The sequence below is a fragment of the Sphaeramia orbicularis genome, chromosome 3 (assembly GCF_902148855.1).
Source record: "Sphaeramia orbicularis chromosome 3, fSphaOr1.1, whole genome shotgun sequence".
NCBI lineage: Eukaryota > Metazoa > Chordata > Actinopteri > Kurtiformes > Apogonidae > Sphaeramia > Sphaeramia orbicularis.
The window spans coordinates 16,423,441-16,445,670 of NC_043959.1; the positions used below are offsets into that span (position 1 = coordinate 16,423,441).

The 22,230-nt window shown below is 37.8% G+C and overlaps 2 protein-coding genes across 6 annotated transcripts in view; both read left to right on the forward strand.

Moving 5' to 3' along the window:
• Nucleotides 1-514: 514 nt before the first annotated feature.
• Nucleotides 515-12,894, forward strand: txlng (taxilin gamma). 5 transcript variants are annotated; one of them, XM_030162184.1, is made up of 11 exons: nt 515-592; nt 3,377-3,485; nt 4,324-4,471; nt 5,444-5,535; nt 7,563-7,733; nt 8,947-9,141; nt 9,237-9,356; nt 9,449-9,523; nt 10,618-10,710; nt 10,803-10,898; nt 11,720-12,894. In XM_030162184.1, exons 2-11 carry the CDS (start codon nt 3,393-3,395, stop codon nt 12,068-12,070), a joined length of 1,434 nt encoding a protein of 477 aa, XP_030018044.1. In that variant the 5' UTR covers nt 515-592; nt 3,377-3,392; the 3' UTR covers nt 12,071-12,894. The 5 variants fall into 5 exon arrangements, with proteins under 5 accessions (XP_030018044.1, XP_030018067.1, XP_030018050.1 ...); XM_030162207.1 differs by having other exon boundaries at nt 4,324-4,438; XM_030162190.1 differs by having other exon boundaries at nt 540-587; nt 3,374-3,485.
• A 7,742-nt stretch (nt 12,895-20,636) lies between these two features.
• The window catches only part of ccdc102a (coiled-coil domain containing 102A), a 108,920-nt gene continuing 107,326 nt past the window's right edge, over nt 20,637-22,230 (forward strand). The window contains exon 1 of the mRNA XM_030162163.1: nt 20,637-20,745. The gene's annotated coding sequence lies outside the window, so the exon portion shown is untranslated. The remainder of the gene's footprint in view (nt 20,746-22,230) is intronic.

Here is a 22,230-nt window from a genome sequence, read left to right on the forward strand (position 1 = left end):
AATCCATTTAAATGCAAATCATTATCCATTAATTACTACGTCTGTGAAACATGGACTACAGTCTTTACAAGGCTCTATGTCATGGTCTTCTGTGTTTACATCCACGATCTTTCTAGTTCCATTTAATCATAATTATGACTTCTGGACATGTGACATTAACCTGAGCATTAGCATGTCCAGGGTAAAGGATCATAGGAAGTGGGTAGGATGAATTAAGATAAAGTGATGAAGTAATGATAAAACTAATATGTAACTTTTGATGGGCGGCTCCGGAATTGCCGTATATGGTTAAAATGCGTCATCAGACCCTAGCCGATTAAAAAAAAAAGAAAACTTAGATGAAACGCATGAAACGGTGAGTTTACCTTAAATTAATCACCTCTTTTTACCGGTTTTAACCATATTATAGCACGAATGTAATTTTGATGTCCATGTCTGTGTTGACGTCTATGACAGAATTTTTGAACGACCTCTGGGCATGCGCAGCAGAGGTTGTATTTTGAAGGGCTTTAACCGGAAGTTGCACTTGTTTTCTGACAGTCCCAGCTAGCTTCATAATAAGCCTGCTACCATCCACAGTGAAAACACACAGGTAAACGCTCTGGATATTTCACTAACATTTTCAGAACTTGAATTTATTTGTGGTGATTTTACACTTATTGAACGCTATGTGTGATCTACAACTGTCATCGCGCGCATGCAGTTTTTACATTTTCTGTCCCACATGTTGGATTTGCCGAAGTAAAGTTCACTTGGACTGTTAGCCACCAACTAGCTAGCTTTAGCACCTGATTAGCACCGCTAACAATAGCAAATTAATGTCAGCCAAAGCTGGGAATTTGGTTTCCGTTGCCACCGATCCATTCTTTAGCACCGAAGCCAGTACTTAAGTATTTTTGTGTCGCAGCTTTTGACAGTAGTTTGTGAAAATGCGTACATAGAATCCTGCTGTGCGGTTAGCTAAGGAGCTAACGTGAACAGGAACCTGCACGCGCCGTTCTCTCGAGAAGAACGTCACACCAAGCTCCCTTTACTATGTTCAATATTTAAGAAGTCCCTAGGTGATTTACAAAAATAAATCTCTTGTTCTACATTGACATGGGTCAGTTTATATGTTAGAGAAATAGTCTTTAATTTCGGCGTTACTTTTAATCTACAGTCAGTAGATAATCTTTCTCAGTTCTACTTTTTAAAAGTTGTTTTAATGCTCACCTTTAATTACTAGGAATCAACTAATAAAACCCATCAAATTTAGCACTGAATCATACTAGATCATGTAACTACTCTTCTGTCACGTTCTTTTATAGCCCAGCTGTTTGGTCTGATGAAGCTACAGACCAAGGTTTTCCTGTTTCCAGTAAAGCCGCCAAAGCTAACAGCTACATATTTCACGTGCTTTCCAGCTTTAGCATAATTATGCAAACAATAGTACAGGAGTTAACTCTAATGTCCTAAGAGCATTTGAGGGATTTTGTCCCCATAACAGTGAATTACCTGTTGTACAGTAGTATTTACAGTCAAAGCTACATTACCTGTGTCTCCTACATGTCATAATGTAGATATGATTGGTCTTTATTATTTTTTTTATTAACCTGTAAACACCTTATGGTTTCACATCCAAGTGTCATTCAGGGACGGTGAGGTCTAAATGTGGCATAAGCTTTGATATATCCGGGTTGATGCTTCAAGTACACAAGTAGTTAAAGTAAAATAAGGAGCCAAAGTGGTTTTTAAAGGAAAACGCATGCAGAACTGTGTTAGCTGTGTCGTGATGTACTGACCCTGAGCTCATGTAAACTGCTAGTGTTACTACATTTTCTGACATACTTTATAATATCCATTTAGCCTGTCTGTCATTAGTAGTGTTCTAATTAGCATGCTGCGTTCTTCCTTAGCTAGACATACAGTTCATAAGTGTAGATTAATGCCATCATGAGTCTCTTTGGGGAGAAAAACAGAGCCTGACAGTCAAAATCACTCGACTTCCCACAGAACATGAACGCAGCATTAGCAACAGCAGCTAACGTCAGTTGAAAGTTAAACCCGTACATTTAGTTGACAACATACACACCAATTAGTTAACCTCCTCATAAATCTTACATGTATTGCTACTCTACTCGTAGTACTACCTGGCTTTCGCAGTGTTTAACTTCCGTAAGTTTTCTGGCTCGGTTTAGCATGGTACGGTTAGCATTAGCCACCTGTTCCATAGCTTTTAATGCAGGCTAATTACAACGATTTAACATGTAACGAAATGTCATAAGGTAATAAAATAAATGTTGACTTTAATGTTTGTGGCTCCTACATGAATAATGAAGTTAGTAGACCCTGTGAAGTCTATGTAATCTGCGTCTAGTTTGGATGTTTAATAACTATAATCATGTTTTTAAAGGTAACTCATGTAGATGTTAATGCTAGTTTAATAGTTCTGTCAAACTGATCTATGCTGTGGTTTATAAAGGCAGCTCCTTACACTGGACACATGTGGTTCCCCTCTGTGTTGGAAACATTTCACTGCATTGCTTATAGTCAGTACTAATAGGACCCCTTCCCCCTAAAACTCTGTAAAATCTAATAAGATCTTGTGTTTGTGTGGTTGTTTCTATAAATAAGGTATATCTATAGAAACTTCCATACACTGTTGTTATTATGATTTTTTGGCTGACCTATTTTAGAGGTTATGTGGTCGATATTCTTAACTACATGTTCCTTATAAAGTCTATTTGATTGGTGTTTTTATTGGCAGTTGTTGGCTTTGTTCGGTTATAATGTTTTTTGTCTTATGTGTAATTCTTTTTGTCATTACTGTTCCTTTGGTGTGAACCACAATCAGAAATAATCCTGAAACAGTCATTGTTCCTAGAGATGCATGGATGTGCTTTTCCAGTTGGCCAAAGAATAATGGCCCTCAGAGTCATGGATGTATTACTCAAACACGGCCTCATTTTTGGATTGTATTCAGACCTTTTTCTGTAAGAAACAAAACCCAGGCCTTTTATTGAGTTGAATAAAAACAGGTTTATCTAATAATGCAGTGAGTTGGAGCAAAATGATGCAAGATTGAACCTGCCATAACCTTCAACTCAACCTGACATTATCCATCAGAGTGCTGTAGAAGCACACAGCAGAGGTGGATTAAACCAAGTCATTTAAAATCATTAAAACTATCCACAACTGTAGATTGAATGATGTTTGTCTGAATGTGGTAATAATGAAAGGGGTTGTGATCTTCAGCATCTGTTGACTGAAGTTTCTTGTTACTAAATCTTAACCTGTATGTTTAATGATGTTTTTTTTTTTTTAGCCTTGACAAACATTTTTTCTTTTAAATAATTTCCATTATATTTTTTGTGTCATCCTTTTTGTGAATGTGCAGTTTTTGAACTCTACTAATGGAGACATCAGGAGTTTGTGACATTGATGTGGCGACCAGGAGAATAGTGGGAGGCAGTGACTCTCCACCTGAACTGGACAGCCCATGTCAGGTAAAGCTGTCAACTGGACTTTTTTATGTGTGTGATAATCAGAGTTCCTGCAGGGTTTTAAAAAGTCTTAAAAGTCTTGAATTTACAAATCCGCTTCTAATATCTTTTTAAAAAGTCTTTAAAAGGTATTAGATTTGATCTGGTAGGTCTTAAATTCTGTTTCCATGAACTTGTTCACTGTGTATTGTGTTTAAATGTGTCTGTTAAATGTCCAAACTATTGTGAAAGTAACACTAGTCAACTCATTTCCACCAAGTTATATTGAAATTATGAACCAGTTATTGTAAATTTTGCAGCCTCCAGTGAAAAATGATTCAGAACGGTGGAAATCAAGGCATTGGAGTAAATAAATGTCTTCCTAAAAAGTAGGAGTCATGAATTTTTTCCAGTATGGCTGTGAAATGGGCATTCAATTCTGTTTAAGTATTCTTACAGGGTCTTCAAAAGTCTTAAATTTAATTGTAGGAACCTGTAGGAACCCTGGTTAATGTTTTCAGATTCATCATAGCAGTTAATGTTTGTATTTTGATCGCTGAATAAATGGTTTTGTTAATCCTCAAATATTGCAGGACTGATACTGAAGTGGCTCCCAGGTATCTGACATCACAGACAGGTTTAGTTTATCTGTTTAGTTTATGTACCTGCCTTTACAGTAGCACAGAGCAGAGGGACAGCTGCAGAAAACACAGAGCAGTTAAAGTTTAACCTGAAACTGGAATGGAGACGTGTTGAAATGTTACACACACACACACACACACACACACACACACACACACACACACACAGACTCATGATGAAGACGATCTGTGCTTCATAGTTGTTTGTGTTTGTGTGTCAGGAGGAGGAGGGGGAGTTCGGCTTGGGCCTGTGCTGTGCCGAGGAGGAGAGGGGGGAGACTCCAGGCAGAGAGGACAGTCCCACTGATGTGGGGGAGGCGGAGCTTGACCCCGGAGGTGAGACCAAGGCTGGAGAGGACCAGGCCTTTGGTAAGACCGGTCATTAGGTTTATGAGAAACACAACCTCGTTTATATATTCAACTGAATTTAGACAAAAATGTGAATCTACATATACAGTCAGTTTCTATATCATCAGTGTTGGTTTTAAAACATCAGTGTAACTCCACTAATTCAGGTAGTATCTAATGTAACATAATTTTCAAATTAAAAATCCAGTTCCAAAAATGTTTACTATGCATGATTGAAAATAGTAGGTTAAAGACATCAGATCTGTGCATCCTTTCCCTGATCTGAACAGACCTCCTTATTATGAGGAGAATTCACCGGTATCAGATCCTCCACTAATGGCACAAAGTTCAGACAGTGTGAGTTTATAGAGTTAGAAATAAAGACATGTCAGTACAACACATGTCTACTAAACTAACCCTGAATGCGTCAGTGCTAGGTTCACTGACCAGGGAAGAATCAGACTGTCCTCAGTGGTCAAATGGAAACAGAATTTTACTGCTTACTCTGTAAACAAGGCAAAACAAAACACACCCATGGTCAGGTTTAGGGGACGAAGACATGATGTTAATGTGAGTCCACCACCTCCAGACAATGTCCAACATAAGGGAACATGTGACGCTGTGTGAATAAAGGCTTTGTGTCCTTTCTGTCCCTACCTGTCCCACTGTCATAGACTCACTCAGAAATAGCTGAATGTTTGATTCCAGAAGGATCCATCTACTGGTGTCACATACAGTTGTGTTCATAAGTTTACATACTCTGACAGAATGGGACAGTCTTGGATGTTCCAATATGACAGTGACCACAAGGCCAAGTCCACCTGTCATTGGCTACAGCAGAAAACAGTGAATGTTCTCATAAAGTGTTTATTTCTTATATATAAGTCCGTATCCATCAGCCTCTGGACTGTTTTATTTCTGTCCTTCTCTGCATTAAACTCCTCTTTGTTAGATTCAGTTCTTTCTTTGACTTTGTTGGGGGTTTTGTTCCAGGGAAGGAGGTTGTTCTGTTGATGCAGGCACTCAACTCCTTGGCCACTCCTGAGGAGAAACTGGCTGCTTTGTGCAAGAAATACGCAGACCTGGTAAGATCTGGACATGTGACCTGAGAGCAGACTAAACATCAACACAACCATTACTGTGTCCAGTTAGTTTGGCATTTTAAATGAAGCGTGGTGGTACAGAGATGGTTTGACTGACAGATTCTATTATGCACACTATTGAGATCAGACCCCAGCAAAAAAAAAAAAAAAAATCACCTTCTTTTTTTTGTAATTACCTCCGCCAAGGAGGTTATGTTTTTGCCAGGGTTTGTTTGTTTGTTTGTCTGTCCGTTAGTGTGCAACATAACTCAAAAAGTTATGGACAGATTTGGATGAAATTTTCAGGGTTTGTTGGAAATGGGATAAGGAAGAAATGATTAAATTTTGGTGGTGATGGGGGGGTGGGGGGGCCCACGGGGGGGGCCACTGATCAGCCTTGGCGGAGGTCTGCGCTCTCTGAGTGCTTCTAGTTATCTTTATATTATTTTTTCAGTCAGCATTATCTTATCAGCATTTTACATCATATACATAACTTCTATATGTAAAAAAAAATAAAACAAAAACATGCTCATATGGGTGAGCATTAACAGAAATAGTAAAATATACACAGAAATCTAAATAGAGTTAAAAAGGAAATAACAAGTGTATTTCCCATTCTATTCTTTTCTTCCAGAAACCCTTTTCCCCTGAATAAGATGAACACCGAACATTTAAAATGCGTAGCATGAACCCAGGGTTTACATGGGTCTATATGCACATTACTCTTGTCAAGTAAAATCAGCTCTTAATAGTGTTACAAAATCAATCCAACCTTCTTCAAGAACATGGAGGGAACATTGCTAGAAAATATAATTCAGTTTTTCATAACTTCTAAAATTACAGCTAAATACGTGTCCAGAGTTCAACCTTGTTGGAGAGAATGTGCAGATGTCAGTGTAAATCATGCACATGTCTTTTGGTTTTGTCCTAAACTTGCATCATTTTGGGCTCATTGATATTCAATAATTGTTCAGATATTGGGTTATGCAATTCCTAACACGTTTGGTGATGTATTTTGGATGTATTATTGGTAATAGTGTAAGAAAAAATAATAGATATTTGTTTAAAATTCTATTAGCAGCCTGTGAAAAGGCTATTACCAAAAAAATGGTGCAGATTAGAACCACCGACAAGTAACGACTGGATACAAACTGTGAATGGAATATTTGAGATGGAGATTCTGACGCATAGACTGAGGACTAAAGAAGAGCAGAGTCATGATACATGGAAGAAATGAACAATTTTCATTTCAACATCACATTATTAAAACCAATTGTTAGTCACAAAGGTTTTTTAAGGTCAATGTGTTCCAAATGTCCCTCGTGTTTATTTTGTATTTTACAGAAATCAACAATAAAAATAAAGTGAAAAAAAAAAAAAAAAAATCGACCCAGTTTTTCCAATAATTGGTGAATTTATCTGAATCAAGTCTGGCAGAGAAAGAAAATCACCATTTATATATTTGTTCAGAGCAAAGGATCCAAAAATGACTCTAGTTTTTCCAGGTTGTGGAAGATCTGCAGACATTTTGGGTCATAAGTTGATTTAGTCCAGTCTGACCAGTGTTTGAATAATATGTGGCTGTAGAGCTTTTATATGAGATCATACCTGCTTGTACTAAACTGTAATTATGTAATAATAACTGTAATAAAAGTCCAATAATAGCTGATGGCTCATTGGTGTATAAAGCCTAATTTGCCCTGGTGTGCTGTTTAAATGTTCAAGGGTTTTTGAAGGTGGACACTTTATTGGTAGTTTTTATAGGATCTATAATTATCTGTGCTTGTCCCAAGGTTACAATGAAAAAAAAAAACTACATTGAAAGTCGCATCTGCTACCTTTATTTTTTTTAAAAAAACAACCTTATTTGGTGCCTCTGTGAACCTGGACATGTGGAACTGAGTGGAGCTGATGGAACTGTTCCTTCAGTGTTGTTACCGTCTTTAACTGAGCTCTTAAAGCAGATGGTGCCTTAGTGAACGGGTCTTAACGTGATCCGGTTTGGACTTGTGTTTGTGCTGTGTGTTCAGCTGGAGGAGAGCCGCTGCATGCAGAAGAGACTGAAGGCGCTGCAGAAGAAGCAGTCGCAGATCGTCAAGGAGAAGATCCATCTGCAGGGGGAGCACAGCAAAGCCATCCTGGCCCGGAGCAAACTGGAGAGTCTGTGTAGGGAACTGCAGAGGCACAACAAGACCCTGAAGGTGAGTCCAGTCCAGACCACGTCCACATCAGGACTCTGACACCACACAGGGGTGTTTTATAGATCTGTTCCCTCCGGTTCATTTGAAGTATTCTTCTGAAACTGCTGTCCTGTCCATTCCAGTAGACATTTACATTTGTACATTTAGATCTGAATATCACTGGAAGACAAATCAGGACGTGCATAGGGCTGGGCGATATGGAAAAAATTATATCACAATAATTTTTTTCATATCAGACAATATCGGTATGTATCACAATATATATCAAATCACTATTTTTGTCCATCTTAAATGTTCCATTCCTCATAACTTAGTTGTGAAGAAATCAGAAGGTTATTTTTGATTTAAAGCTGATTTATTTTCTGTCAGAGGTTGAACATGACAGATGTGCTGAAGAACATTATCCAACTATTTCAGATCAATAAAACAGGTCCATATATTTAAAACTAAACTAACAAAAGCCCCGCGGGTTGGAAAAAAAAACCAAAACTCACACATCACTGCCGGACCATAAAGTGAAAGTGAAACCTATAGACATTTTACTAATTCCTCTGAGCCTCCCACTGTTGTGCAGCTAATTTTCTTTTCCCCTACTTTTGGAAACTTTAATCTGAGAGGGCAGGACGTGTGTTTACCCGCCCCCCCCCGCCCCAGAACCAGGTCCGGATTGGCCCAATCTCGTGACTAAATCCGGTCCGATCTTCTAAAAAAGGGCAGCCAATACTGATCTGTAGATGGCATCCCTAGCGTCAACCTAACTTGCCGTGGCTCTAGTGTGATTGGTTCGATGCGGTGCTACTTAATTCTGATTGGCTGTTTTTATGTCAGTCAAAACATCAACCAATGAATTCTATCGAAATTGTATTGAGCATGTCTCATATTTCTATCGAGGAAAAGTTCGTTTGCGTTGTATATGGTTATCATTTTATCGCCCAGCCCTAGATGTGTATAACTACTTATGATACAATCAGCTCATAATGTGTCCTATTGATCATCTGTGGAAACGAAAGTCTGTGAGGACGGTTTGTTTTATTTAATATTCATCAGAACTTTCAGATTCATGACCACAGGAACAGATAATAATGGATTAGATTTAGTTTCTGGTTGCAATTTTGTGTCTGTTTATCCTAAATGTCTACATTCAGAACAGGTTGAATACTGTGGGCTTTTCTGATCTGACCCCCCCACCTCCTCCTGTTCCTGTGTTTGTCAGGAGGAAAACGCCCAGCGCTCCAGAGAGTACGACGAGCAGAGGAAGGAGGCCATGCTCCACTTCCAGATGACCCTGAGCGACATCGAGGTGCAGATGGAGCAGCACAGCTCCCACAACACCAAGCTCCGACAGGAGAACATGGAGCTGGCCGAGAAACTCAAGAAGCTCATCGAACAGTACGAGCTGCGAGAGGAGGTACAACATGAACACAAACATGGGGGTGGGGTCTGTTTATACCCCTGTGTGTGTGTGTACAGTGTAATGTTCATGTGAGATGTGTCCTCCTGCAGCACATAGACAAGGTGTTCAAGCACAAGGAGCTCCAGCAGCAGCTGATGGACGCCAAACTGCAGAGAATCACAGAGATGATGAAGGAGGTGGAGGAGAAGCAGCAGAGGGAGAGGGACTTTGTGAGTGCTGCATATTTTTACCTAACTGACCATAAAAGTCCAGGATTCAACAGTATTTACGCTCATGTCCACTATTCCTGTCTGTGTCTCAGCTGCTGAAGGACGCCACCGAGTCCAGACGGAAATGTGAACTGATGAAGGAGCAGGAGACGCAGCTCAAACAGCAGGTGACCGCACACTTTGAACACCGCACAGACGCTGGGTTAACCCCGTAATCCACTGGTTCCAGCCTTTTTTGTCTCCTGACCCCATTTTAACATCACAAATTTCTGTCGACACCAGACATTCAAAATGGAGATTTTTTTTTTTTCTGTCTGCTATGGACTGTGATTGGCTCTGTCAACTCAACACAGATTTTTGATTAGTAATTTTTTAGTGTTTGTTTGGTTTTTTTTTTGTTAATCAATTACTACAAATTTCAGGCGACCCCATTTGAATTCCAGGCGACCCCAAGGTTGAAGAACAATGCCTTAGAGGTCTGAGTGGGTCCAGATGACCCACTCAGGTGGTTCTGTTGGAAGATCTCTGTGATGAAAAGTTATTATTGTTTCATAGTCCAGGTATTCCTCAAAAAACATGTCATTGACATCATGGTATTTACATTTTTAATTGACCTTTTATTTTTATTTATTTTTTATTTTACCTTTATTTAACCAGGAAATCCCTAAGATTAGGAATTAGAGATTAGGAGACCTGGTCAAGGTATCAGCCATACAAAGTCCAAATAACATAAAACACAAACATGATACACAATGAACAATAAAAGGCAATAACAACTAGTCAACCGTAATGGCATCAAGAAAAACAGTGACGTTCCTCCTTCACTGCATTTTCCATGATACTTTTAAAATCATTAACAGGTATTTATAGATTTGATGTAATTGTAGTTTTTGTATGACTACCCCATACTTCCATAAGTTGGTCCAAATGACCCACATACATTAGAATTACATCAGACCTTTGATCCATTCAACAGTAAAACCAAAGGACTCACTCACTACATGAATGTGGACATGGTTCTATTGCTGTTATAGTTTATATACTATATATAGTGTAGTTGGTATTCTTATTGTAAACTGTAGTGATGTGACTGTTTCACTGCAGTCTTCTTCAGGTCTCCTCCATCTCAGTGGAACCAACCTACTTAAATAAATAATGTGTCCTTGAACTTGTTGAGAGCTCCATGTTACCAGGATTCCTTCTGCCTTGGTCCTACCACCCTAGTGTCTAACCGTCCTCTCTCTCATTCCTTGTGTCTCAGCTTTCTCTCTACATGGACAAGTTTGAGGAATTTCAAAGCACTCTGGCTAAAAGCAATGAGGTCTTCACCACATTCCGACAAGAGATGGAGAAGGTAGAGACGGCACTCAAACACCCAGCTCTGACTGTTGAGTATCCACCCCCTGTTTGTCCTGGTCACAGTTCAGTCTGTGTGTTCACCTGCAGATGACAAAGAAGATCAAGAAACTGGAAAAAGAGACGACTCAGTGGAGGACCAAATGGGAGAGCAATAACCAGGCACTACTGCAGATGGCAGAGGAGGTACATACACACACACACACACACACACACACACAAAAACAGTTTCATTAGGGTTGTCTCAAGGTAAACCATCTGTCACTCCATTATGTAAATTACTGACCGCTTAAATCAATTTACAATTCTACAGAAAATAAATATTTTGTATTGTTGTCAATCAGATTCTTAATGAACCCTTTATAGTTCACTCACAGAAATACTCTACAACCTTAGTGTGTTACTGCAGGACATAACAAGACTTTTTGTGAGATGATTCAACATTTTTTATTATGTAGGAAATCAAGGTCATTGAAGTTACCATATTTGGTTCCTTGCCCATAAGTGCTCAGATGTCTATGGAAGGAACAAGGTCTGTTCATCTGTACGATTGGAAATTTACAATTGATCAAACAGTTGAATTTATATGAATATTTAACATAAATCATACATTCAGAACGCTCACCACAGACACGTCAGGGGTTAAAGGGTTCAGAGAAACCCACCATGCAACAGTCTAAAACCTAAAGATATTTCACAGAAAAGTAAATACATTTGAGAAGAATTTGCTTTAAATCATCACAGTGAAGCAACTAGTTGATCTAAAAATGGAGGATTAATCTCTTTAGTAGATGCAGCTGCAAAGGAATTAGAACTCAGACACAATATTTAAAATAAATCATACTTTCAGAACGCTCACCACAGACACGTCAGGGGTTAAAGGGTTAACGCTGTCATATTTCCTGTATGGGGATTCGTCACCTTTTGCACAACTGAAACTGCTGAAGCTGTAACGATTAACAAAAACTTATTAATGATGATGATGGTGGTGGTTTGTGATGTGGTAGAAAACGCTGCGTGATGGCCACTTCAAGGCGCTGCAGGGGAAACTGGAGCTGCTGGAGAGACTGTGTCGAGCTCTGCAGAAGGAACGGAACGACCTCAACAACCGGCTCAGCCTCCTCCAGGAGCAGGCAGGGGACAAAGGGACCGAGGACACGCCCCCTGACGGCCAGCCCACGGGGTCCTCAACCGGGGAGGAGGAGGAGGGAGACGACGAAGAGGAAGAGGAGGAGGAGGAGGAGGCATGTGTCCACCAAACCCCCAGACCATCTGAACTGGACCCCGTCGATAAAACCACTACCACAGCCACGCCCAGCGACGAGCCCCAAGAAACACCAACCACAGAGCAGGACTGAGTGAGACAGGGTGTTGGCCCCGCCCCCGGCCACACACCCCCAGCCTAGTTCTATAACTAGTCAGAAAAAAAAACATCTTCAGTGGAGATAAGATTTCTTTTTCTTTTCTAAATTCTGGACTTTACTCTCCAGGTTTGTACTCAGAAACTCAACCCATACCTTTTTGTGCGATAGATCCGAAATTACACTCATCGAATTTATCAAGGATTCGGTCTAAAGAAACACAAATTGTCCCTGTTTCCATCGGTTGTCATAATTGGCTTTGGGATGAGCGCTTCGTACTCGCTGTTTTCTACTAGATCTGTATTTTCATAGGAAATCTGAAGCTATTCAGAGTCCAACGGGCCTTTTTAGTTCCCGCCTCCTCCTGCAACGTCAGCGCTCACAGACTCGTTTATTTGGATTAAACCGATCAAATCAAGCATCATGTTGGAGGTTTGCTCTGTTTGAAGGTGACGGTGGAAGTTAGACGGAGACATCAGGACTGGATTAGAAACAGTTTGGAGCCGGTTTCTATGACAACAGGGTATTAAATGTATTCAACAGGACTGATAAATGAACCCACGTACATGTGTTTGGAGGCGGAGTCAACAGACATCTCCACCAAACTGACGACATGCTAACTAGCTGGTAGCATGCTAACGCGAGCCGACCATAGTGCCCACACGTCTAGCTTGCTCGGCTAACATGGCTGTCACTTTATCATCATTCCATCGTCCTGGTTAACCTCTTGTTAACCTCCTGTTAACCCATTAACCTGTAGGTGTCATGATCATTATCGTTGAACACCAGGTTAAAGCTCCACGAGGCAGAAACCAGAAAAACAAAAACACCAGAATGAAAATACAAACCCTCCTCCTGTTCATCTGACACACTGACCCTGTTTACACTAATACTCTGATCAGTGTCTGATTATTATTGATCATGTAAACAGTCTAAACTGATCAGATAAGAGCAGTAATACATGTCTTCATGCGTGTAAACAGGTGAATCTGATTTATTTAGTTCTGTTACATCTGAACATGTGGAAAAACTATTAAATCAGAGAAAACAGAAGTGACATAGACGACAATAAGAGGAAGTTGGGTTCTACGTCTCTAGACTCAAAACAAACCAAAAATTTAGGAAAAGCCTTAAAAAAATTTGCAAAACTGAACAAAACTTGAGTAAAAAATAAAGAAAACTGAAGAAAAACTGAATACAATTATGTACAAAATGAGCAAAACAATAGGAAAATGTAAAATAATACAGAACAACATGAACCAAACCAGACCAAAATGGATTAAAATAATGAAAATATGAACCAAACTGAACAGCGTGAGTTAAAGACAATAACAAGAAGTCTACCATGTAGTAGTTACCATGGAAACACTGTTGTCATCTACAACATTGATTTACCAGTAAAACCCATGGAGTTGGATCAATGACAATGAATGGACACACTGGGTTTATGGTCAGTTAATGACAGATTTAACTTTTTATTCAGTTTTCTCTGTTTCTGATAGAATAACCATCAACTTTAATCTGAGTTTTAATGAACATCTACATGGTCAGTGAATTAAATATAGAAAATACAGGATTTACACTGAAAAAATACCAAATACAGAGGATAATATTATAAATAAATGGTGATGAATCACTTAAATGGAGAGAAAATGTAATTATGTTACTGCTGTAAAAGTAGCTCTGGGTCTGTAAGGGTTGAAACTGTCTCTATTAATTATCAAACTGATCCCAAAAAGCACTTGTCACCTGGTTAGAGGAGGTGGAGTTGAAAGATGTCACTGTGGGCTGGTAAAGTTTTTATTTTATTTAAGGCTGATTTAATAATTGACATGAATCAATGCTGGTGTTTTCTGTAGTTTTATCCCTGGAAAAGGTGATTATCACTAAATAATGTTTGTAATATTTTAGTTTTAAAGACTATGTTTGGACGAGTGGATGGAGACAAACCTGGGAAATAACCTCCAAAGAACAGCTGTTTGTACAAACATGAATCTGTGACTGACGTAGAATCCACTCAGAATGTAAAGTGTTAAAGGTTAGAGTTGACTGAAGTGGACCTGAAGGACTGGGTTACTTCAGACCGACGGTGTATCAGAGTCACAGAAGAAACAAATAAAAACACTTACCACTATCAGAATAAAGATGGAAAATATCAAGAGAAAACCCAGAATACAAAAAGAGTCATCATTTTACATAACTAATGCACTTTTATGAAATTAAAGTCATTTTACAAAAAAAACTCATAATTTAACAAAAATAATGTCGTAGTTTTATGAGATTAAAGCATAATTTTACCAGAATAATGTAATTTAAAAACGGGCCGAAAAATATGATTTCCAGAATACAGTCGTACCCGCTGGTCTCAAAATGTAGAACTGGGAACATTCTGTGAGGTTCTACTTTCATTTGGGGTTAATGCACAAAGGCCAAATACTGAGACTATGACTTTATTCTTAAAATATTACGACTTTATTCTCATAAAATTCCAGGTTTTATCTCGATATTTTCCAACTTTATTCTCATAGTCACGTATTTTTAGTTTCTTCTGTGGCCCTGATACGCCGTCATAAATTCAAACTAATTGAATCGTCCTTTAAAGTGACAGCCCTGTTACTACCCCCCCCCCCCATGTCCAACCCACATTCCTTGGGTCTAGTTTTGGACTGATCACATCCTTTCGTCCACATCCACAGGTCAAACGGATCCAGACTGTTAATTAGTCGCTCACTTCGTCAAAACACCGAAGTTTAATCTGTAACATTTGTTCCCACTTTGGCAATCGTTCGTTTTATCGGTGAACGTGGACGTCATTAACGTGTCGTTGTATCGGCGTTAAATGACTCATCAGCGTCAGATTAAACAGACGTATCATGTGTGACTTCTGCAGTTAATGCTGTGACATTAACGACGGGCTCAGTTAAAAGAACCCCCGTCAGAGAACTGCCTCCATCCACTGGCAGAATGATGGAACCAGTTTGAATAGAACCGGAACAGAACGGGCCTGGGTTAATCCTTGAAATTTTATTAAAATGAAATGTGATCATGTTCCTGATGTGTTGGAATAAACAGCTGCTGTTTAAACAGTAGTGACATCAGCTGGGACCGAGGTCAAAGGTCAGCGTCAGGGTCATTTAAGACCAAAGTGAACCTGAGGTATGGGTTTAAAGTCTGTTGGACCCTGACCCGGTTCCACGTATCTGGACTCCTTTGGTTTATTTAACCCATAAAGACCCAAACCTCCAGCACCGACCAGAACCATCTACTGATGGAACTGTTGAATACCTGCTGTGGATCCACGCACACACAGGTGTCAAACGTATGGGCCAAAGGGTCAGAACCAGCCAAAGGGTCCGATCCGGTCCAATCTGTTCCGATCCAGTCCATGGGATGAATGTGTGAAATCCAAACATTAGACTGAACACATGAACAATAAAGGACGTTAAACTCATTTTAGGTCCATTCAGTCTAAAGTGGATCAGAACAAGTAAAATACTATCATTATGAACTATAAATAATGAAAACTGCAAAATATTTGTCTGTTTTAGTGTAAAAAACAGTTACATTTACAGACGAATGTTTTACAAAAAATATGAATAACCTTATCTGTCTTCATATAAATCAGTGTATTTGTACCAATATTTTGTTATTAAATGTGTGTATTTATAGATCCACTATGTCTGTATGATAGAATGAACATGTATAAATGATAAACTGAGGTGTAATATTGTTAAAATTACACTTATTTTTCTTGAGAATATTCAGTTTGTTCATATTTGTTCAAGTACAGTTCGTAGATGTAAACATTTTCACAACAGAATTTGACTTTTTTCACTCAAACATTTAGAGTTGACATTATTGATCAGTTCTTATCCTATTATTTATATTATTTTACTGGTTCTGATCCACTTTAGATCAGATTAGACTGAATGTGGAACCTGAACTTACATGAGTTTGACAGTCCTGTGTTAATCCTTTTAATCCATGTCAATAATTGGTGTAAAATACAGTTCATCTTTTCATGGTCATCAGATATGACCATATTTGGACGTTCAGAGGCTCCGTAGTTACCATGGAAACACCGTCATCTTCTACAACATTGATTCATCAGTAAAACCCGTGGAGTTGGATCAATGACAGTGGACGAACACATTCAGTTATTGATATTTTTGCTGAAAAAGTCACTGTTTATTCAGTTTTCTCTGTTTCTGATATAATAACCATCAACTTTAATCTGAGTTTTAATTAACATCTACATTAATTAATTATAGAAAATACAGGATTTATACTGAAAAAACACCAGATACAGAGGATAATATTATAATAAATGATGATAAAACACTTAAAAGGTAAACTGAATTAGTCCTACAGAAGTGTCAGTGGGTCTTTATGGGTTAAAGGTCAGTGAACAGTCACTCAGTGTTTGTCCTTTAATTCACCTGCTCCTGTTTGAGCTCCTGTCGGTCCTCAACCGACTGTTCTTCATCTTCTTCATCATCATCATCATTGTCGTCGTCTCTCCTTTTGCTTTGTCCCAGACTGACTCTCAGGTAACGTCAGAATCTACCTCTGCAGGTGAGACTTACTGTGAACGAAGAGGCATGAGTCACCGCGGCTTCAGGAGAGCTTTATTTTTACTAAATGACAGAAAACCCACCAGTCCAAACCCACGTCTGATTGTACATGTTCTGACTGTCCTGTCCGCTTTTCAATAAAAGTTTTGTAGAATTTGCAGCAGTGGTGGAGTCACTTCTGTGTTTGGACTGTTTTATGTGACGCACAAGTGGACGGGTGTCCAACAGAGGGTCTGCAGGCCACAACCGGACCACCAAAGGGTCAAACCTGGACCACCATAGGGTCAAAACGAACCACCATAGGGTTTAAACCGGACCACCAAAGGGTCTAAACCGACCCATTTAAAATCCTATTAGTTCAGGTTCCACATACACACCAATATGATCTAAAGTACAATATTAACCTATAAATAATGAAAACTCCAAATTATTTTTGTTTGATTTAGTGCAAAAAGAAGTAAAATTACATGAGAATATTTATGTTTACAAACTATCCTTTAACAAAATGTGAAAAACTTGAAACAATACAAACAGCCTGACATGTTTTAATATAAATCAGTGTAATTGGACCAATATTCAGTCTGTTATTTAATGTTTTGTTTATTTTAGATTCACTGTATCTGTATGTTAGAATGAACATTAAATGTTGGTCCAATTACACTGATTTATATTAAAACATTTCAGGTCATTCATGTTCATATTTTAATGAAACTTTGTAGATGTAAACCTTATTATAATGTAATTGTACTTTTTCTACCGTTATTATTTGACTGATTCTGACCCAGTTCAGATAATTTTGCACTGGATGTGAAACAGAACTAATGTGAGTTTGATGTGGATCTAATAAACTCTTCTGTTTAGTCGTCATCACAGTAAATAAGCAAAAACATCCACCTGACTCCTCCCATCTTAATATTTTCAGAAGGAAATTCTTAAAGGGAAAATAAAAGCTTGTTCAGGGTCCTGGTTTTACCACCAGAGGGCGACACAGGGTGTTTTATTCCCATCTGTCAAACTCCTGTCATAATAATAGAATATCAGGAATTAATCAGACTCACCTTTAATTAAGTATGTAAACATGTACAAGGAACTATTTGCTGGTAGATTTTGTCTTTAGGAAATTATCAGTAAAATAAGAAAAAATATGCACATACAGTACTGTTTAACATTTTGTTCATCCTTTAGATTAGTTGTTTTTTCAGTGTTGAAATGAACACACATATTTATTTATTTCAGTCTCTTTTCTTCAGATACAACAAGAAAATACAGGAAGCATGTGCACAGCCTCAAAAAACACAAAAAACAGAACTGAATGGGTCAAAGGTTAAAGTCAGTATTTAGTGTGACCTCTGACCCCAGGACAAGAAGAAGCAAAAACCATTAGAACCATCTGGAATGTGATGGATGAAACCTGGAATAAAACATCAGAAAGTGAACAAAAGGATTAAAGACATGTTAAGGTCAAAGGAAGGTCAGACTAAATACCCCCACTTTGGTTTAGAGAAATTGTTTTTACTACAGTAAAGTATGAACAGACGTACAAACAACAGTTCCAGTTTTACTCTGAACATGTCTTTAATCCTTTTAAACAGTTCCAGGTTAAAAACAGCTTCTCTAAACAAAAGTGCTCATATTTAGTCTGACCTTCCTTTTACTTTTATCATGTCTTTAATCCTTTTGTTCAGATAATTTGACATTTTGTCTGAACAAACAAAACAACTGTATGGTCTGGTTTTTAGAGCTGTTTGATGGACATGTGTTGGAAATATGTTTTAAAAATTAGTAAAATATATTCTGAGTCATTTTTCATGATACTATCTGAAAAGTGAAGGTGAAGCCGTATGAAGACCTGTGATCGGACAAAATCCAAAACCAGTAAAAAAGAAAAAAAAAGTGCAATAGATCAGTTCCTTCTCAGACCCACATGAATCCTATCAATCCATGTCAATAATTGGTGTAAAAGGCAGTTCTTCATCTTTTCATAGTCATCAGATATGACCCATTTGGACATTCAGAGGCTCTGTAGTTACCATGGAAACACCACCATCTTCTACAACATTGATTTACCAGTAAAACCCACGGAGTTGGATCAATGACAGTGGAGAAAATGAAAAAAAAATTGATTAAAAAAATATACAAAATAATAAATAATGTAATAAAATATGCCCCAAAATTTATTAAAATAAAGTAAAAAAGAGTAAAATTTATAGTAAATCAAAAATAATAAGTAACATGAACTAACTGAAGTAAACTGAGGAAGGAAAAAAAGGCAAGAAAATGAACAAAAACAATTAAAATAAAAAAAATGACTTTAACAAGATGAACAAAAGCAAATAAGAAAATTTACAAAATAAATATTGAGAAAATACGCAACAAAATGAATAAAGAACTGAAACACTGAGTGATCAGTAAAACCCATGGAGTTGGATCAATGACAGTGGATGGGCACACTGGATTTATGTTCAGTTAATGACAGACTGGACTGAAAAGGACACTGTTTATTCAGTTTGATCTGTTTCTGACAAAATAACCATCAACTTTAATCTGAGCTTTAATGAACATCTACATGATCAGTGAATTAAATATAAGAAAATATAGGATTTATACTGAAAAAATGCTGAATACAGAGGATAATATTAGAATAAATGGTGATACATCACTAAAGAATGGTTAAATAAAGACAAAAATTATTTTTTTTAAATGATTTTTAGTGATTTTAATGATTTGTTCTGAATGTGCAATGAAATTTAACATATATGCGAACAAGCAAAACAGACATAATAATACAAATATCAACAATCATAACAATCTGAGACAGAAGAACAGCACAATAGTTCCATTTACATTTACCTGAAAAGGGGCGGGAACAAGTGCAATTTATTTAATCCCACCCCCTCTGCCTAAAATATTATAAATAATATATATGTCCCTCTTACTTTTATGTAACTCTTTTATATTTATATATCTATTCACACACACACACACACACACACACACACACACACACACACACACACACACACACACACACACACACACACACAAAATCATACATTTATTCATATACCCACAACATACAAGTAAACATACACACATACAAATACACATATAGTCTTTTACCAGTGCGTATCTTATTAAATAAATGATAAAGAAGTCAAAGAAAGAAATATATACATTAAAATATACATAAACCTTAGTAATCACCATTAAAATAGCCCTGGGTTTTTATGGGTTAATACTCTCAGGTGGGAAATAGCAAACTAATGCCTGTTGGCTTTGAAAACCCAAACCCCCCCAAAAAATAAATGAATAAATACATAAAAAATATCCACATATAATCTAATTACTTCTGTGAGTCATTAGTAGGTTAATAATAGTGGTCATTTTTACATTAAACCTGTATTTAATGTTTATTTTAAGAGCATCTACTGAATAGAATTACCCTGTCACTGTTTCTTTTAAAGCTCAAATTTGTTATCTGTTTTATCTGTTTCATCTATTTATCTGTTTGTTTGTTTTTTTAAATTAATCAATTTATTGTTTAATCTCATGCCTATGCTTTTCATTGCTTTCCTGCTGTAATGCTTTTAATGTTTTATGTGAAGCACTTTGAATCGTCTTATACATGAAATGTGTTATACAAATAAAGCCGTCTTGCTCTGGATGCTGTTGTATAAAGTGTAAACTGTGCTCATTGTTTCCTGGAGCGGCTCTCTGCTGCTTTTGTTCATCATCTGGAGGGAAGTGAAGTGATCTGAGCTCACATTCCAGCGGCTCCGCTCCCGGTGCTGAACCAATTTCAACTGGGAGGTCTTAGCTCGGACAGCCAATCAGCGCTCGGCTGGGCAGGGTGAGCGGAACGTGATTGGCTGGCTGGGGTCGGTTGTCGCCATACTCATCGCTGATTGGTCACATCGGCTGTCAAAATGTTGTTGTCCCGCCCATTTTCTTTCCCCTGCGAGGGCGACGTTTCCATCCACACCAGAGGAAAAAAGCCCAAAGAGGAGCAGCACCGGACGGACGAACCGGAGCCTCGGCGGTCTACCGTGGATAAAAACAGACCTTTGTGGAGGAGCTTCGGCCGCAGCTATCCTTCCGGTACGTGCTGCTGTGTTTTTGTTCTTTTATTGGACTGAAGACACGGCGGGTGTTAAAGAATTCATCCCATTTTTCCTTTTTGCTTAAATTAGCTTCAGTAAAATAATGTGTTATCGGTAATGACAGACTTTAACGGCTCTACCGGGTTCTTGTCGGTATGTTGTTGTTGTGAGGTTAAACACCGGAGGTTCTGTGAAGTTTACACAGTTTGTTTTCTTTGCTTTTAATGGTTTGGGAAATGTTTGAGGCGCTCGTGCGGATTTAACACAAGCTGCAATGGAACTAATGTGTTCCAGAAAGTAGTCTGTACCAGGGGTTCCCAGTGTGGGGAATCCCAGAGGTAGAACCGATAAGAACCACAGACCGACCACCCCTCTTAAAAAAAAAAAAAAAAAAAAAAAAAAAAAAAAAGTAGAAGAAGAAACACAGACACAGCTACTGAACAGAACAAATATAACCGATCTGGAGTCATGGACCACAGTTTACAGACATACTTCCATATCAACCATTAGTTGACTTTTTTTTTAAAAAGAATATATTTATTAAATTTTTATTTTTCTTCTCTTTTTTTTATTAACTTTCTTTATTGGAAGTAATTTCACAGGTATGACAGTGTAATATGATAAAAAAAGATTTCCATTCTTTCATTTTTCTTTTTCTCCCTCCCACAATCCCACCCTAACCCCAAAGAAGACAATCCTTAATGGAAATCCAATATTGACAAGTAATCAATACGAAATAGATACAACAATTGTCTAATTACAAAAAAAGGAGCTGAAATAAAACAAACAAACAGAGCATTACTTATTGTTTTGTAGATCTTTTAAATTTCTTTTTGGTTAATTTTATTTATTAACACGTGTAAACCAAGTGTTCATTTTATTTGTTTTTTTGTTTGTTTTTGTTAATTTTCTTGCCAATTTTATTCTTTTTTTTCTTCATTTTCGATTATTTTATTGATTACTTTGGCTGTTTTCCTTCATGTTGTTGCATATTTTATTCTTTTTTACTTAATTTTAGTTCCTTTTTTTTTTTTCTTTTTTCCACATTATATCAAGCGTCTCCACCCACTGTCTTGGATCCAACTCCATGGGTTTTACTGGTGAATCAGTGTTGTAAAAGATGACAGTGTCTCCGCGGTAACTACGGAGCCTCTGAACGTCCATCTGATGACCATGAAAAGATGAAGAACTGTATTTTACACCAATTATTGAAGAACTGTATTTTACACCAATTATTGACATGGATTGATAGGATTAGTGGATCAACAGGCATTAAACAGTTTAGATCAGTAGATGGTTTAGGTTAAAGGAGGACATTTGGGTCTTTAAGGGTTAAAGGTGGACACATGGGTCTTTGAGGGTTAAAGGAGGACGTTTGGGTCTTTAAAGGTTAAAGGTGGACGTTTGGGTCTTTAAGGGTTAATGGTGGATGCTTGGGTCTTTAAGGGTTAAAGGCAGACATTTGGGTCTTTAAGGGTTAAAG

Bases quoted from the DNA above. Each gene is read 5' to 3' on its own strand.
- txlng (XM_030162184.1), top strand. From the start codon at position 3,393: ATGGAGACATCAGGAGTTTGTGACATTGATGTGGCGACCAGGAGAATA. The intron at 4,472-5,443 runs GTAAGACCGGTC...GTTTTGTTCCAG, and splicing joins TGGAGAGGACCAGGCCTTTG to GGAAGGAGGTTGTTCTGTTG. The intron at 9,357-9,448 runs GTGAGTGCTGCA...TCTGTGTCTCAG, and splicing joins AGCAGAGGGAGAGGGACTTT to CTGCTGAAGGACGCCACCGA.